This window comes from Podarcis muralis, chromosome 4, assembly GCF_964188315.1.
Source record: "Podarcis muralis chromosome 4, rPodMur119.hap1.1, whole genome shotgun sequence".
In the NCBI taxonomy this organism is placed as follows: Eukaryota; Metazoa; Chordata; class Lepidosauria; order Squamata; family Lacertidae; genus Podarcis; species Podarcis muralis.
The window spans coordinates 24741921-24761506 of record NC_135658.1 but is presented as its reverse complement, the minus strand read 5'-3'; the positions used below and the strand labels follow the sequence as shown (position 1 = coordinate 24761506).

At 40.7% G+C, this 19586-nt stretch overlaps 1 protein-coding gene across 1 annotated transcript in view; it reads left to right on the top strand.

Moving 5' to 3' along the window:
• Positions 1-18897, top strand: part of CRYL1 (crystallin lambda 1) — a 39621-nt gene extending 20724 nt beyond the window's left edge. The window contains exons 4-8 of the mRNA XM_028726292.2: positions 2208-2369; positions 4358-4552; positions 11859-11964; positions 13884-13990; positions 15814-18897. Of these exons, the coding sequence (XP_028582125.2) occupies positions 2208-2369; positions 4358-4552; positions 11859-11964; positions 13884-13990; positions 15814-15942 (699 nt within the window). The 3' untranslated portion in view covers positions 15943-18897. The remainder of the gene's footprint in view (positions 1-2207; positions 2370-4357; positions 4553-11858; positions 11965-13883; positions 13991-15813) is intronic.
• The last annotated feature ends 689 nt before the right edge of the window (positions 18898-19586 follow it).

Below are 19586 nucleotides of genomic sequence, written 5' to 3'. Positions count from 1 at the left end.
GGGGGGGGGGTAGTTGTGTTTTTTGCCGGGGTGAAGCCTCCAGAGGGATGCCATTGAGGCTCCCAGCCCTTCTCTCTCTCTCTCTCTCTCTCTCTCTCTCTCTCTCTCTCTCTCTCTGTATGTTTATGTGTACCCAAATGCACATGCACATGGGGGTGTCAAATTGGGTCTTTGACAGAGGTTAAATAAAGCTTAGTTTCGCCTTTATATAAATGTGAGTAGCCACCTCTGATTTTGAACTGGTGAGTTCCTTCTCCCGGATCTCAGCCTTTTCTCCCTTTTAAGAAGACACTTTAAATAAATAAGTAAAAAGATTCAGCTCATGTGTAGTGAGTACCTCAAAATTACATATTGTAAAATTGCTCCATTTAGGTACAGTACAAAACATACTTGAGGACTGGAACAAGTTGACTTTTTCTTGGTGTTGGGCACATAATATCAAAGTAATTCACAACAGTTCAAGTGTTCATTGAGTTAACTGGGAACTCTCGCATGATGCTTTTCTGGTACTTTCAGGGACAGTGTGTGCCTATGGCTTTTAACCATAATTGTCTGCATTTACATTGTAAACCTGGGGCATGCATTTTTAAAAAACACCTAAGGGGGAAGTCTCAACAGTGAATTGTTGTTAAAGCCAACAATTTGGCATGTCCTAATAGGGCTTTTACAAGGGTCAATTAAGTTGAAATTCAGGTTACAGCAATAGCCTTTTTTTCAAGTGTTAAAGTTTTCAAATAAGGCTCTACTGTTTTGGTGCATCTGAGCTGTGTGATCCTCAGCAAAACAGAAATGGGCACAGGAATATACAATGTCCTTTTAAAATTCACTCAGGTGGACTTGTACTGAGGTGAGCTGGCTTTTCAGTACTAGGCCTATCCATTTCATGTTTGATCTTTTTCTCAGGGTGATCTGAATAGTTTGAGAAGCTCTGTAGTTGGTCGCAAGTGATGAAGCCCTGGATTAATAGCTGGTTTAGAGCTAAATTTTCCTTCTATTCTTCAGGGAGTCAGTCTCCCTAGCTAAGAAAACAAATCCATGCTTGACAAGGACAGAAACTTTTATTGCACCAGTCCAACAAATTGAATACAATTGTGCCACTATCAAAGAAGCCCTCAGCAAATGGTCTATTCAGAAGCCTTGCATAATCATTGTAGGTTTGAGTTTCCAAGAGTGTTGAGCTTCACCTCTGTGACTATCATCTGATCTGAAAGAAAGCTTTGGGTTTCAGGTGGAGAATCTCACAATAAAACTATTCACTGCTGCTCCTTTATTAGTTTGAACAAGTATCTACAGAGTTCTAGCCTTGTGACTTTGCTAAAGGAAAATATTTAAAGGTAACCCACCTTGCAGACTGAACCGATCCAGGAATTACGAGCAAAGCCTTGTTTTGCACCAATAAAGGGATGCATTATAGTCGGTTCTGATGTTCGAAAATGACCCTGTTCTATCACTCAGAACGGCAGTGGTTGTTGACTTTAAAAGGTCAGTAAAATTCCATCCTCTGCAAGCTTCTTCCCCAAGCCCCAAAATCTGGAGCATATAACATCTGCCACAAGCGCAGTGATTTCTCAGTTAACTGGTATACTTTATAAAATTGGCATTGTAAAACTTTGAGGAATTATTGGCCTCATGGGAAATGTGTTTTACTCCAGACGGAAGTTTGCACATCATTTTTTTACATTATGTAATCAGGAACACTGAACAAGATAAAATAAAATGCTACGAATTATAAGAGATTAACTATTTTCTACTTATTTGTGAAAAGTTTATCTCGAAAAATGCTTTATAAATGTATTAAATATTACATCATCATTGGGGCATTTAAATGCACAGACATGGCTATTATTTTCAACCTAGATAGTACTTGCGTGAGATGAAAAACCTGTTTTGATGATAGGCAAGGTATCAAACACTTTTTTTACAAACCTAATAAAAGGATACCACTTTGTAAAAAATATTGTGATTTTACTAGCCCTTGTATCTGGTGCAATCACTTTTCCTTAAGCACAGCATCTGGAAATGTTGATCCTAAAGATCCATAAAGTGTTAGCTTGACAGTGGAAAGTTGTAAGTTGTTTCGATTTATAAAGCAGTAAGCAGATGTTTGTTTGCCACTTTTCAAAACGTCTTAGTTCATTTCTAAAGAGTTTGTGAAATGAATGTAATAGGTGTTTTTAAAAATAATTTCAACTTTTTTTGTGTTCTAGGAGTGTACGCCTGAGAACCTAGAACTGAAAAAGAAGATTTTTGGCCAGTTAGACCTTATTGTCAGTAATGATGTAATACTAGGCAGCTCAACCTCTTGTCTTATGCCTACAAAGTTGTTCACTGGGCTAAAGCACGTTAAGCAGTGTATCGTGGCACATCCTGTAAGTACACCAAGATCCTTCAGTAATTTATTGTGTTGAAGCCTAAATTTGTGTTGTTCGGCTTGTATGTCATAAGTACAGTTCTTACTCATTTATATGCAAGTTTTCCAAAGGGATGCCACTTTGATATGTTGCATTAAATCTATGATGGCACAGTTTTGCAAGCTACCCTGGGAAGAGTGGTATAAATGCAGTGATCAGTAGAGCTGGGCAATACCTGGTTTTCAACATCGTGATATATCACCAGGTAAACATGGTGATATACCAGTATATCACAATTAACATTTACATTAGAAAAGCCAGTCCGGATCATAACAAAGTCCTATCTAGCTCTACATTATGCTGCTTGAAGTGGCCAGGCAGATGCCAGAGGGAAACCCACAAATACAACAAGAGCTCAGTGGTCCTCATCTGCTTGTGATGGCCATCAGCTGCTTCTAGTATTGTAATACAGCCATCAGAAGCTTTAAGAACATAAGAAGAGCCTTCTGGATCATCTAGTCCAGTATCCGGTAATGTATGGTCTAGTTGAGATTCCTGCAACACAGGACTAGATGATCCTTGGCGTCCCTTCCTTGATTCAACCAGATGTCTGTGGGAAACCCACAAGCAGCACAAGAGCACTCTCCTCCCTCTTCTGTGGTTTCCAGCAACTGATATTCAGAAGCATTGCTGCCTCTGGTCATGGAGGCAGATCATATTCTTCATGGGAAGGGTAGGCTTAGTGGCAGAGCAATCTGCTTTACATCCAGAAGCTCCCAGGCTCAGTCAGTGCCTTCCCAAGTTTTAAAAGACCTTAGTTTGTTTTTGTCAGAGTCCGTTGTCAAGACATGCACCCAAACTGGGCTTGGGAAAGACAGGAAACAACTTGGTCTTCCCTCTGTGAATTCAACACTCAGAACCTACATTTCCCTGAAACTTGTGGCACAAACTTTTTAGTTCCCATGTCCCACTTTAAGTTGGACCATAACCAACCTAGGCATGTGCAACTGAACCAACCACACCCTGCTCTCCTGTTAAACCCTTCCCTCTCACCCTCAACTATTTTGCATGTGTTAAATTTTAGGTTGTAAGCTTGTCAGGGAAGGTGCCTATCCCCTTGTACTCTGTCAAGTGCCATCCACACTGATGATGTGTTACAGGTGACGCCCCATGTATGCAAGGATTATGTTCCAGGCCCCCGCACAAGTAAGCGAAATCACGTAAAGTGGGGAGCATCCTCTAAACACCCTTTAAACTGCCCCTCTGCCGCTCTCTCATCAATCCATACCAAAAAAATACCGTATCCAAAAATATCCACAACTAGAATTGAAGCTCTGGGGCTGCCAGGAGACTGGTGCATGTGCAGGAAAGTGGCTGTTGCGCTACCCCGCACATCAGCTGCTAGGCGGGGAGGCTGAGCAGCATAAACAAAGCTCCACTGCACCTCCAGTCTCTTCTGGGCTTCTTCCACCCTTACTGGTGCCTCTTCGGGCTCTGGGAAGGGTCTCCCGTGCAAGCCACAAGGACTCTTCAGCTCTCCCTTGCCATTTCCAGGTTTGAATTGAATGATTTGATTATTTTCCAGTGCCATGCAAATACGCGTCTGTCCGTGAGTAGAATGCTGGGTGGGTGTGCCCATATTATCATCTAATACAGGGGTCACAGAGGTTGTTTGACTGGCCCACAAGCCGCCCCCGAACTGAGCCACTGGTACAGCATGGCGTGGGGACGTGCTTCCATGGTCCCGGAAATCCCATCTGCGCAGGGAGAGGGATCTCCACAGAACCGATCTAGCCCAGGCAAGATAAACCTTGCTGACCCCTGATCTAATACTACTATCAGAGGGCTTGCCTAATGTCAATACTGGTTTTCATAGAATTGGAAGGGAACCTCAAGGGTTATCTTGTCCACCCTCTGAAATGCAAGGGTCACAAATTATGCTAACTGGCTGTAATGGTATGTTCATAAATATGTTTCTTTTCTTTCTAAATATGTTTTGTGTAAAGGTAAACCCACCATATTATGTTCCTCTGGTTGAATTGGTTCCCCACCCAGAAACTGAACCTTCTACAGTCGAGAAAACCTATGCTCTGATGAAGAAGATTGGGCAATCTCCGGTTCGGTTGACAAAAGAGATAGATGGTTTTGCTCTGAACCGACTCCAGTATGCAATCATTAGTGAAGCATGGAGACTTGTTGGTGTATGTATGATTTTTATTCTTTAACCGACTTGAATGTGCTTCCAGTAGACTGCATTGTACTACTTAGTCTGGAGATCAGTCTCGTTGAGCTCAGTGGAGCTTACTTTTGATAAATAGGATCAGAAACTTATTATTATTTTAAATTATTTAATATTCCAAAATATTTTAATTATTTTCTTAACAACCCCTGTGCAATAACATTAACTGATAATTAGTCAATGCTAAAAAAAAAGAGAGAGACGCAAGCTAAGTTGCACAGTAATATGAGGAACACTCCAAAACAATGCCATTTTCATTCAAGCCCAGAAGAACAAGGTGAAAAGGTCAGCGAGAGAAATATTGATTTTCATGTTGTTTCCCTTCGTTTCCTCTTGCATTCAGAAGGCTCTGGGTATACTTTATAACATTTGTGCTCAGTGAAACAACTATGAAAGTAATCCTTTAAGCAGCAGTAAGCTTAGCTTTCAAGAATCACATCTCTCAACTTTTGATAATCATTTGATACAAGGGAATAAAAGACAAATTTCTCCTGCTGCTGCTTTTTTGGAGTGTAGTTCATTATGGCTTGTAGTGACATTGCTTGTAGCATTTCCCACAGTTACATATTCTCTGATACTCGTTATGACCTCCTTGCGCAAAAAGGCAATTTCTCAGTCTCCTCTCTTTGTCTTGAGTTTCAGTGGTGAAGGCCATTATTGTTTTTCCGTTGTGTGTAACTGTAAACAATGTGTGATTGCAAGGAAGCATTGTTATACATGGTTACCTGTATCTTTCTCTTGATATCATAGATCAGGTGTAGCCCTGACTATGGTGCTGGACTCCAACTCTTATCATCGCCAGTGGTCAGGGAAGATGGGAGTTGGAGGAGCCCAACAATATATAGACAGCCAAAAGTTACCCACCCCACCCTCATTCTTATATGCGAGTTGCTTCACATGGGGTCTTGGGGTTAAACTGCATATGTGTTTTAAATCAGTGATGTGGCTTGGAAAAGTTTCTAGAGCTTAATTTTTCTCCAGGAATTTTTCCATTTCATAAGTTCATTAGTAACAATGTGTGGATGCCAACTTGTTGGCATCTGCCTGTCTCAAGGGACAATGGAGTGTGCCTCTGGGAATGAAATCAAACTGCTGCATTTGCAGCACTGAAGTGACCTCCCCAGGGTGCAAGCCTGAGAACTGGGTATGGAAATCCTGGACAGCACCAGAAGACAAGACTCCCACCCCCAGCCTCACTGTTGTGGTCCAAAGGAAAGCAGAGCAATACATTTGGCACCAGCTTGGTTGCAGGAGTTGCCAGAAGGAGGCGTACAAGGCACCATCCAACCATCTTAGGGGCTCCACTCCAAATTTGTGTAGGGTTTACTCTTTAACCTTTTCTTCTCCTGAAGATGCCCCCCAGGATTTTTCCTCAGAGTTTACTCCTGAAGCCTTTCTCGTGGATGAGTATAGCCACAAGGCAACAGAGGTGTAGGGTCAGAGTTTTCCTTCTCCTAGATGGGCAACCTTCTCAGGTTGATGAGCCCTTTCTGCCCCTCACTTCCAGAAACTGCCTTCTTCACTGTTGGACCCACTAATGGTCTCGCCTGCTTATTCTGCCGGAGCCTGTGCTAATAACTTTGCTAGCATTTTAGATGGCTTGTTACCAAATTCAAAATGTTTTTGTCTAAGAAACATTAAAGATCTCCCCCACTTCTGAACTTGCATTTATTCAAGCTGTTGTCTTGTACTCTTCAATTGTTCACCTCCTTGCACACTTCTGTTTCGTTTGTGCTGTTATTGTTAAGTGCTAATCTTAGTTTTTAGTTGAGTTTCTTGTGGAATATTCATTTTCTTTATTTCTGACACCTTTTAAAAATACAATTATACCTCTTATATATGCTTTACCTGCATCCCATATAGTAGGCTAAGAGACATCTGGTTCCTTTGAGAAATATATTTTAACTCTTTACTAATACTATTTACCAACTCAGGATTATTAAAATACGTTGCATCCAATCTCCGTTGCCTAAACATTATTTCATTCCCACTTAAAATAATATGAATACAACACGCTGACAGCATAATCCATTCATGGAGTTTTACCATATTAGTTCTGGGGAAGGAAACCAAAGAAGCCCATAAAGCAATTGCTTTTACAGGTTCATCTTCTGTTTGAGTTTTTAAACTCATTTTGAAAACAGATTGTGCTATAGGGTGGGAGATGCTTTCGACACTTCAAAGAAAAATCAAGCCAAGTCTGCTTCTGCTGTAATGTGGGACGTGCAACTAGTCACCCCAGCATGACCTGTGACCCCAGTGATCTTGCAGGGGAGGAGATCCATAACTCTCACTTGCCGCATTGCAGCAGCAATGGCGAAAGGAGAAGCAGAAGTTGCTCATGGTGCTTTTGTAATGTGTGGAACTGAGTAGCTTATTTTTCTTCCTTTATTTTGTTGCCCCCAGAGAGACCTTTGGAAGGCACCATTAGGACAGTAGCTGCTTTTTTCACTGCTGCTTACCCGGCTTAAAAGTGAGCAGGATTGCTTCCTAAGGGAATTAGTCAAAGGATTTGTAATTGTATGTTGTAAGACTGTAAAGAACTCCTAAAAGCACAAAGAACAACGGGTAGTCTTTAAAAGACACTCTTTTGGCAGCAGGGACAAAATTATTTGTGTGTCAATTGAACATCTGATCTGACTTACTAAGGGAATGTGAAATTTGAACTTGTCGATGGCCTTCTAGCTATAGACATGCCAGCTATTTACAGATTTCTAAGCACTTTTTAAATAAAGGCCTTATTCTGTTGCGGGGGGAGACATTTTGAAGGATAATAATACCGTACAGCAAAATTTAATATCTTGACATCATGTTTTGTCATTATTTATTTTATTTTACCCAGAAATAAAGGAGTGACTTGTACATACCTTGTGGATTCCCTAGGTACACAGAAGTACACAAGTATGTTAATTTGAAAAACAACATCCAGACGAGAGCTTACAAAAATATTATGGCATCTGAACCGTGGGTGTGGGTGGGTGTTAGGGATGAGCAGTAGAGTTTAAAGAAACATTAAGTCAGGTTTGGGTCTATCAGTTGAATCTGTAGTTGAGACATCCAGTGTTTTTGTGTGTCAGTCAAAGGAGAAAATAAAAGGAAATGGAGGACAGAGAAAGAAATTAAATTGGCCTGCCTCAAGTCCCTGACAACCTATATAGTAAGTATCCCGGAGAAGGGAAAATAGATTTTGTGCTGTAGAGTTCCTGATATCTGCAAGCTACAAAGAAACTGAGAAAATTGCCAATGAATGGAATTCACCAAACTCCTGTTAAGGCCTTCTTTCAACACTGCTTTTGGTTTTTAAGATGCATTTTAATGGAATGATCTGGAGAGTATATATGTATGGCGGTATGTCAGATTGGCCATTGGCATCATTTTTTCTGGATGGTATTTCTGCAGGGACCTATATTGCTGTGTATCTTTTTTATATAACTTCTAGAAAAATGTCCACCATAGCTTTGTTTCTTCAGAATCACAGAATGGCTCCAAACAGCACAATTCACTGAACGTGCAATTACGTGCCAGTTCAACTGGTGATGCAGGATTGTGGTTTCTGCTATGAGTGTTATAGATCTGCATTGCCAACTAAACAGGGACAGAGCTGTGTATGGAAATGAGGTCTGCCTTTCCGTAATTTTCTTAGTTATGCTACAGAAACTGTTTAGTATGCCACGATGGAATGTGACTTTCTTAGCTAAGAATATGTATTCTAATCTAAGCTTTCTTTTTAAAATGGGGGGGGGGGCAGCTTTGTAAATATCTTAGGGATAGCCTTGTAGAAATTTTCAGTAACCTGCGGAACAGCCAAGAGGATGCACTTGTCCTAACCTGTTTTTAGGGTGTGCTGCTATTTCTTGGAAATGTACCCTGTAGATTTAACTGAGCTTTGAACAGCACTTTGTGACGGATGCCACATAGGAGATTTGGGAGTTTCCTGAAAGTGTTGGCATGTTGAAGCCATGCAAATTGCCTACATGATGCAAGCAGCTTCTCATAGCAGTTGTGAGGCACCTGCATTGTCTGCATTCAATCATCTTGTTCCAACCATGAAGACGCACACCTGGGACAATTCCATTTTAAAAGACACTTTTAAAGCAAAAGCAAAAGTTGTACTGTAGTGGAAACCATAATTGTTCATAAGAAGTGAAAGTGGGACAAGAACGCTTAACATTTCTTCTGAAATTCTGCTCTCTTCTTCTCATAATCTGTGCCCTGCCCCACCCTGCAGGATTGCACTAATGTACCTTGCATAAACTGGAAAGTCATTACTTATATACAATGTACAGAGCAGCTTCAAAATGGTTTATGCTGCTAAGTCTTTTGAAAAGAATTGTTCTTTTTGGTTGTAGCGGCCAGCATCAAATTTAAATGCTCATTTATTCTAAAAAGTCAAATATTCCAATAATCAAAAGTATACAGTTTGATATCCAAAGCTGTTCACTCTGGTCTCTTCCCCCTCTCTGCTGTCTATGTCATCAACATCATCATAAAATATTTGTACCCTGCCCAACTAACTGGGTTGCCTCAGCCATCTGGGTAACTTCCAACATATATAAAAACATAATAAACATTTAAAAAACTTCCTGCCTTTCCTCTCCCCCCCCCCCAAGATCTCAGTTGATAAGTTAACTACCCTAGTTTCTTCTTGCCCCTCCATATGTCCCCTGTGATCCCATCCTCACTTGCTTCCTTGTGGGATCTCTCCTGTTGTTATCCTTCCCCTCTTCCACATAATCAGACCCTCTCTCCCGCTTCTTCGAACATGCCAATATCCCACTGTTCTAAAAATAAATAAATAGAAGATAAGTGAATGTATTTTTTAAATCATCTCCAGCTTTTCCTCATTTTCCCTCTCTGTGTTGGTACATGCTAACCCCATGTTTCCTCATTAAATCCCATGGCTTTTGGTACCACCTTTGCACAGATGATAGCCAGCTCTATCTCTCCCTCTCACTCTAATCCCACATCTCCTGCTGCTTTTCTCATATATTTCTGTGCAGATGCTTTGTTACCATGTCAAGCTTAAATTAAACTGTTTACTGTATCTAAGCCTGAACTTCTTCCATCCCAAGCCTTCCTCTCTCTGTGTACACTTTGCTTATCCTTTTATAGTGTTAACATTAAGCCTGTTGAACAGGCATATAGCCGTGATTTCATTTTTTACTCATTTCCTTTGTTCCCCATGTTCAGCCCATGCCCAAGTCATGTTGCTTCACAACATTGTAAAAATATGGCTCTTCCTTTTCATCCCCTTAGCAAAAAACTGCTCCATGGCCTGGTTATCTCTCACCTAAACTACAGGAGTTTTGTCCTGTGGTTTTCCATTGTCTCACCTTGGTCTCTGGTACTCTTCCGCCCAAATCATCAAACTTTCTCATTAGACTGATCATGAGTTAAGGTAAAGGTAAAGGACCCCTGACAGTTAAGTCCAGTCGCGAACGACTCTGGGGTTGCAGTGCTCATCTCGCTTTACTGGCCAAGGGAGCCAACATTTGTCCGCAGACAGTTTTTCCGGGTCATGTGGCGAAACCAGAGCAGCGCACAGAAATGCCGTTTACCTTCCCGCCGGACCAGCACCTATTTACCTACTTGCACTTTGACATGCTTTTGAACTGCTAGGTTGGCAGGAGCTGGGACCAAGCAATGGGAGCTCACCCCGTTGCGGGGATTCGAACCGCCGACCTTCCGATCGGCAAGCACTAAGCTCAGTGGTTTAGACCACAGCGCCACCCACGTCCCGATCGTGAGTTGCCTACCCTTAAATCCAAACATTGACTTCCTCACCATTCCTTGTCCTTACTTTCAAAGCCTTCCATGACCTTGTTCTTCTATCCCAATACATGACCTTTACTTCTCCAGCTCAGCCCACCACTATCCAAGATTCTCTTGCTTCTTCCAAAGACTCTTTGCTCTATACCAAATATACTTGGATTTACCTCTCAGAAAACCTGTGTGATGCTTCCGTTATTAGTTTTTAGATGTTTTAATTGTTGGCTAGAGCTGATAAAGTTGTACTGGAGGGCCAATGCTTCCACACCACTGCCGTAAAAGAGACAAAGCACACTGATACTATATTATAAATAATGATACAGTAATAATAATATTATAGGAAGGTAACTCTGTAGCTAACTGTACAGAATATAGTATGTGATGTAATACATGTATATAATATATATGGTTCATTTAAGAATAGTAACAGATTTGTTTACTTAATAATATTAATAATAATAATAATAATTTATTATTTATACCCCGCCCATCTGGCTGGGTTTCCCCAGCCACTCTGGGCGGCTTCCAACTGAATATTAAAAACAGTACAGCATCAAACATTAAAAACTTCCCTAAAGAGGGCTGCCTTCAGATGACTTTTAAAAGTAAAATAGTTGTTTATTGCTTTGACATCTGCTGGGAGGGCGTTCCACAGGGCAGGAGCCACTACCGAGAAGGCCCTCTGCCTGGTTCCCTGTAACCTTACTTCTCGCAATGAGGGAACCGCCAGAAGGCCCTCGGCGCTGGATCTCAGTGTCCGGGCTGGACGATGGGGGTGGAGACGCTCCTTCAGATATACTGGACCGAGGCCGTTTAGGGCTTTAAAGGTCAGCACCAACACTTTGAATTGTGCTCGGAAACGTACTGGGAGCCAATGCAGATCTCTCAGAACTGGTGTTATGTGGTCCCGGCGGCCACTCCCAGTCACCAGTCTAGCGGCCGCATTCTGGATTAATTGCAGTTTCCGGGTCACCTTCAAAGGTAGCCCCACGTAGAGCGCATTGCAGTAGTCCAAGCGGGAGATAACTAGAGCATGCACCACTCTGGCAAGACAGTCTGCGGGCAGGTAGGGTCTTAGCCTGCGTACCAGGTGGAGCTGGTAGACAGCTGCCCTGGACACAGAATTAACCTGTGCCTCCATGGACAGCTGTGAGTCCAAAATGACTCCCAGGCTGCGCACCTGGTCCTTCAGGGGCACAGTTATCCCATTCAGGACCAGGGAATCCCCCACACCCGCCCGCCCCCTGTCCCCCAAAAACAGTACTTCTGTCTTGTCAGGATTCAGCCTCAATCTGTTAGCCGCCATCCATCCTCCAACAGCCTCCAGGCACTCACACAGGACCTTCACCGCCTTCACTGGTTCTGATTTAAAGGAGAGGTAGAGCTTAAAAAAAACAACCTTCTGTTTTCAATATATTCTCCATCCCTGGGATTAGAGATTAAGCAAAGAAGTAGAATTTGTGAAGTTCTTCAGCATTCATAATGTTCTCACCATGCAGGATGGAGTAATATCTTCTGATGATCTGGACCTTGTAATGTCTGATGGCTTGGGAATGCGGTACGCTTTTATTGGACCCCTGGAAACCATGCATCTGAATGCAGAAGGTATGCCATTTGTTCCACTAAGATTTAAGCATGGGAGTTTCCAAGGCAAATGTTTCATGATATGGAGTTGTGAATATCGGTTTAACAGGTCAGATCTAAGACCTAAATCCTGTTCTTCTTTACACCTTAATCTTCAGTATCAGGATGTTCCAAGCCATTTGTAAAAGCTGTTCCAAACATCACCATGATGAATGATAAGAATTGGCATAAGAATGATAAGGTACTTCATTAAAGAGGAGCATTGGGTTTAGATAAAGGATTACTGCTTTGGCATGTAGCTTTATCCCCAATTCAGGCCTGGTATAAATGGTTTTTTACATGCAGCTTGTGGGTGACTAGTGTTCCAATTCAGAGTGTCATCACATAGAAGCACCCTAAGACTAGGTCTACACAATATATAACCCACCAAAACAATAATAAACTTCCAGTTCTGTATTGTGACGCGCAAGGATCTCTACTCGCATGCTGTCTCTCACACACACACACACACACACACACACACACACTTTTTTGCATTTCTAGGTAGAAAACAAAAACAAAGTTAATTCAGCCTGTGGTGAGCTGTGTCTGGTCTTGTCTGATCTATCAAAAATTGTGCCAGACTGTTCTAGTCCATTTGGTACATTTCATGTGCTAAACATCTCCAGCTACAGATCCAGGAACAAAAAGACAAGAGTTACTTCACTGGCTTGACTGAGAAAAGAAAATAATACCAGTCCCTTAGACCTGTGAAAGCTTGCTGGGTCCAACTTATTCTCAACCTTTGGGGATACTACACAAATGGAACTTTTTGGGTTGTTCCATTTGTTCTGGAAGGGAGAACCTGATTTTGAAGGGTCCGAATTTAAAAAACAACAACCCATAAACCTATAGGCTATCCAATGGACTTCACTATTTGGGAAATTAATACCTTTAGCTGCTCCTCCCAAGGATGTTGTTGTGAATATGTTGTGAACATGCAGACAGGACAGCAGCTTATGGCTGCTGTCCAGTCTGCACTACTGGGGCTTGCTTCTGAGTAGGGTCGTAGGAGTCTTTGCTCTGCAATGACTGTAGGGCACTGTGCCAGTAGCCTTGTGATTAGAGAACAAGTGCCAACAGCAAGTCAGTGAGAACACAGAGAGAGGGAGAAACATGAGAACTGAATGCTGACAGACAGAAAGGAAGCCCTTAACATTTTTTAACAAGAGAAGTACTATAAGGATATCTAATTGACTTAATATGATAATGGTGAATGCTGATTTTGGGTCCAGTGAGTTCTTATACCAGAGCTGAGCATTTTAAAATTTTGGCAAAGCAGCACTTAAAAAGAGAAAGAAACGCTATCAGATCCTTTTAGTGAAAAAACCTGCCAGCAATACAGTGCTTCTAGAGACATTTTCTCATTTACCTATCACAGTATTATCTTAACACAAAGTACCTCCTGTGTGTGTGCCTAATCTTTTGAGGTTCCACATTATGTGGTAACATTATACGCTTGTTTTCAAGCTTTCTGAATTACTTTAAGCTTATAAAAAAAATCACATGCAAAACAAGCAGGGGAAACTGTATTGGATACTATGCTTCAGGCAGCTCCCCCATCATAATCTCTGTATATTTCTGTAGTATTCATGACAGCAGGATTATTTCATAGCTAATGCTTCCAAGTTTGAATCACTCAAGAGATGGAGTAAATATCAATGGGTGATATCCATTAATATAATCAGAGCAGATCAATTGGTTTCAGTGAATCTATGTGAAGTAACAACCACCAGCTACTTCAGACATCTTGTAAATATTTTCTTTTTGTCTACATGATTTGTACTTCTCAAGTTTGAAATTCTTCTCAGGTCTGAAATTCTGTTGGTTTTATGGTTCTTTGTATACGTAGAATTCTCTGTTTAGGAAAGACCAACAAGAGATCTCCAATTGTATTTCAGGAATGCTGAACTATTGTGACAGATACCGTGAAGGTATGATACGTGTCTTGAAAACCTTTGGGCCAATACCGGATTTTGCAGGGAAAACAGAACAGAAAATCAATCAGGTACATGTGCAAATTGGAGTAACATGACATCCATCAAACTTACAGCCTGCATATAATATCTTGTTTTTAGGAAACAGCTCTTACCCATTTTTGGTACAGTTTACACATCAGTTGGCTTTTGTTTGGAAGTTTAATGAACAATGAATTCCAATACTGTATAAATTAATAGATGTTGAGACCAGCACAGTCAACCTGGGCCCAGTTTGCATAAACTGCAGGCATATGACTCAGTGAGCAATTGCTCATGGCCTGCTACCACTTTGAGTGGCACTTCTGCAGTGTAGCATACAAAATGAATTGTGCATACGCACACCTTTACCTGTTATACGCCAGCTTTAGCTGTTATACACCCTACATCATTACATTAACCACTTGCAAAATAAGAAGGCAATATGGCTGTCACCAAAGGCAATGACAGTTTGATCTAAGGGGGTGGGGTGGAGGAACCACTATACATGCCCAAAGGACATAACACTGTATTTTCATCAGCAGTAAGTTGAAATGCTCGACTTTGGAATATTTGGGTCACCTCATTAATTCAACAAACTGGTTGTCATTATCTGGAGCACTCTTACACATTGGGCAAAAATGCTTCCATGATACAAAGCTGAACTAGCTTCTTGCTAGTCATTTCATTCTTTCCACTCGGTTCCTTTAATGTATAATCTTTCCAGAACAGCCTGTCTCATTCTTATCTTACTGGCACCAGTGTCTCTCTTGACTTTCAAGGCCCATTCTTGTCTTTATGCCTCACAAAAGCAGAGGCTTAAGTATTTCACCTTACGTAAGTTATCTCTCTAAGGATGCACTCAAAATGACATCTAAACAGACAAATTGCTTTACAATGTCTATGAGGAGACAAAAAGGAGGTCAAATGCCCAGCATGTACTTACGCCTAAAGGGCCAAGGACCAGGAATCTTCTATGTTGCTTAAAAACGCAGTGGCATGACAAATTGTAAACAGATAAGGACATTGGCAGGATTATTGTAATAACCTGCAGTTTCATAAGAGTATACAATTAAAGCAGATTAATAAAAGAATAAGTTAAGTTAAAATATGCAGGAAATGATAAAAATAAATTTAAGGAACCGCAGAAAGAGGAGGAAGGAAGTCAAGTTTTGAAATGTTTAAATGACTGCAAAACTATTGAAATGTATATAACTGAAAACCATAAATAAAAAATTAAAATAAAAAAAACGCAATGGCATTGTTCAGGACCAGGTGAGAATAAACAGGATAAACCATGGTTACATCCCACTTTGATTACACTGTCTGATGTTTATTTTTTAAAAAACACTTTAAAATTAGTCTACATATTATGATTCCTGTACAAACTTCTTTCTCTAGGACTAACGTTAACGTGATATGTCCAAAACTGTAGCCCTAACTAGATGGATGGGAGATACCTGGATTTACCATTTGTTGTGCTATATACTGGTTGAATGGAAAGGACCTTTGCTTCCACAACAAATGGAAATTGCTTTGCACTTCTTTTAGGTAGAAGGATACAATGCAACATTTTGTTACAGGTCCTACTTGTACAGTGGATGCTTGGGTTGTGAACGTGATCTGTGCGGGAGGCACGTCCGCAACCCGCAGCGTTCACAACCTGCAGTGCTGCGTCTGCACATATGCGGGTCACGATTCAGCGCTTCCGCGCATGCATGATTTAGTGCTTCTGCGCATGCGCCGAAACCTGAAAGTAACCCATTCCGGTACTTCTGGGTTCGGCACAGTGCGCAACCTGAAGCATCTGTAACCCGAGGTATGACTGCAGTTCTCCTATTTTTGACTTGTATTTTTTTCCACCTTTTCTTACCAGGCAATGTGTGAAAAGACCCCAGCTGACCCTGAACACCTAAATGCCAGAAGACACTGGCGAGATGAATGTCTTGCACGCCTGGCTAAACTGAAAAAGGAAATTAAATCTGACGATATGCATAATCTTTAAACCAAAGGGGGCAGTCATCATTGGATTGGTATTTGAATGGGCACATGCATCTCTTCCACAAGCAGATGTTAAAAGCATGGAAGACTCAGTTGCAAATGCCAGAGTTGGTCAATCCACATAACTGTAGTCACGTTAATTAAAGCTGGAATATTTTTTATCTAAAGCTACAATCCTAAACCCTTGGGGCAGATGCATGGATTTCAGTGGGACTGCATATTTGATTGTAAATTGCACCTTCAATGCAAGACTTCCTTCATTTTAAGTAACATCCTGTATTACAGAAATTACTAATTATTATGTAATTTTCGTAATTTTACTCTGGGATGGCTTCTTATCAGCACTCCCTTAAATATAAATAGTACAGAATGATGCTTGTTATAATCATACTTTGTGGTTAATTTAGCCCAAGATGTGTTTGAGCTTGCATTTTGGGGAATATAAGATTAGGCTGGGACAAAAATAATGACTGGTTGTTCCTTTGGGCTGCATTCTGCTCTGTTGAGTACTAGCCATCACACCCTGATTTATGCTCAATTGAGATTATAAGCAAATTCATTTGGAGACAAGTCTGTTTCATTAATGTTAAAGGGCTTTTAACATTATGAACTTTGCATCATAGACTTTGGTATGGTGTCTGTGATGGCAATAAATCTACACAGGAACATATAATATTGACTGGAAGATGATGTTGTTTTTAACCTGGTTCTGTTGACTGTTCTTCCAATTGCAACGTGACTTTAGGGATTAAAAAAGCTTTTCCTAAAATCAAGTAAACAAATGCAGTTTACAATGCCATAGGTTATGTTACTTGTTCCAGATGTGTTGTCTGAAGCCTTGAGTACTAAATTCAGGACCCATATGATGTTGACAGCTTGGTAGCTAAACAGTTTTCTCAACAGGGTTCTATACAGCTCATTGATAAGAGAAGCTCATTCAAAAATAACCCTTTGGTCTGCTGTGTTGACTATCTTACCTGAATCAGTTCCTTCTGTTTAGTTCAGTTCTCTACAGTGATTCCAGTTTCAAATACCATTGCAGACACATTTCTTGTACTAGTCTGTGTAGAAGCTATGCAACTATGTGCTGGTTGTTGAACCAATCAAGAAAGCTTTGTCATATCAAATTAGATCATTGGTCCATCTAGTATTGTCTACACTGAGTGGCACTGGCTTTCTAGGAATTCAAACAGGAGTTTTATCTACCTGGAGATACCAAGGGTTGGATCTGGAGTCATTTGGTTGCAAAGCATGTCTCTCCGCTATGAAGGCGGAACCAACCAGTGCCTCAGCCACAGATTACTGTACCATATTCAATATACAAAAATATATATGAGAAAAGCATTTTTAAAATCAGATTCCCCTTTTTTTAGTCTTATGAAGTAGAATTCTTATTAGCAACAATTTATATCAGATTTAAAATATTTCTGTAGATAAACTGATGACCTTGTTTTCATCATTGCTAACCAACTAACTGCCTTTTTGTGAGACTGAAAGCCTTAGGCCATGAGACAAATATCAATATCTTATATACCACACGGAATGAACCAGTAACCTTGGCAGATGCCTTCACAGGTGGGGAGTGTAGTTGATACCTCATAGGGTCCTCCTGTAGCATAACTTATACACAACATGGGGTAGCGGCTCAGTTTTCCTCCATGTCTTAACTAGGGCTGGGTGATATATCAGTATATCGTCCAAAACCAGTTTGAAGTCCATACAGTGGTATCTCGGGTTAAGTACTTAATTTGTTCTGGAGGTCCATTCTTAACCTGAAACTGTTCTTAATCTGAAGCACCACTTTAGCTGGGCCTCCTGCTGCTGCTGCGCCGCCGGAGCACGATTTCTGTTCTCATCCTGAAGCAAAGTTCTTAACCGAGGTACTGTTTCTGGGTTAGCGGAGTCTGTAACCTGAAGCGTATGTAACCTGAGGTACCACTGTACTGTGATACTGGCTTTATAATTTTTCACCGGGCAACATACAGTGAATCACGATGTGTGTGTGCATGCGCACACATACTGTGCAAAAATCATGGTGCAGGAAAAACCGTGAAGCCAACAAATGCCTCTGCATAGCTCCATCCTTATTTCAGACATTGTGATATATCAATATATCATAATGTTTAGCTGGTGATATATTAGTGTTGAAAATCAGATATTGCCTAGCCCTTGTCTTAATGTGAAGTTTTAAGAGGATGATAGATACAGAAGATACTTCAGCAGGGGAGACTCTGCTCAGAGGAGTTCCTTGTCCTCTGTTTGGATGGCAGGTGCTGGGCACAGGGTTTTCTCAGCTGGATTTCCCTCCTTTGGGAAACTACCCTAGCATCTTCTAGACCAGTGTTTCCCAACCTTGGGCCTCCAGCTGTTTTTGGACTACAACTCCCATCATCCCTAGCTAGCAAGACCAGTGGTCAGGGATGATGGGAATTGTAGTTCAAAAACAGCTGGAGGCCCAAGGTTGGGAAACACTGTTCTAGACTGTAGACCTGTAAAGACCATCTTGTTTAGTTGAGTTTCAGCTTGGATTAATTATCACAGCCCTGTATAATTGTTTTATTTTTGGTTACTGGTGATGTTTTTGTGCTGCCATTTTATGATGATGACTTTTCAATTGTCTGTTAATGACTGCATGGTGTTCAGGGCTATTTTGTTGATGGGGATGAGCTATACTGACTGACTGCTTCCATTATGCTAATAGCTACATGATGTTCAAAACCTCATTAGCAAATTTAAAAGAAAGAGAACTTCTTTTCTTTATTTAAACCGCATGATGGTGGAATTATAATACAACTTCTAAATAATTGCCATAACATTAATTTCCATTTTATTAAATATGAGTGTGGTTTTTTAAAAGTCATTTTGTTCTAACTTGCTTCTGTTCTGATATATTGAAGCTCTCTTAACACTGGTAAATATCTTCACTTTGCTTGTCAATAAACATATGTAATGAAATCTCTGTTATGTTTGTGGGCTGTTTTTATGCCAGTATTAAATTTGAGCTTGAGATAAGCTAGGGTAGATTCAGATAATGCATCATCCCACTGTGAAGTTTACTTTTGAAGTTACCACATGCTGTTATCTGTACAGGTCTGAATAGGGATTCATTGAATGATAGTTACTGACGCCAATGTAGCTAGCTTGGACGGGAAAGTTTTTGCAGCTAGTGGTAAATGTATTTCAGTCTATAATACTGTGGAATCTTACAGGGAATTCAATTGTTTATGTACTTCATCTTGTGCTTATCATAAAAAGGCAAAAGTGACTGTCTAATTCCGACACCACAACATCACACTATGGTTTTAATGCAGTTTGAGAATCTTGCTGTTAATGTTCATTTTAATTTGTGTAAATAATTTTGAAATTATGCTGCTGCTGCTGCTAATTATTATTTATTTATTTATTTATTTATTTATTTATTTATACCCCGCCCATATCGCTGGGTTTCCCCAGCTGCTCTGGGCAGCTTCCAACAAAATATTAGAAACATTAAAAACTTCCCTAAACAGGGCTGCCTTCAGGTGCTTCCTCAGTGTTATATAATTACTTATCTCCTTGACCTCTCATGGGAGGGCATTCCACAGGGCGGACACCACTACTGAGAAAGCCCTCTGCCTGGTTCCCTGTAACCTCACTTTTCACAGTAAG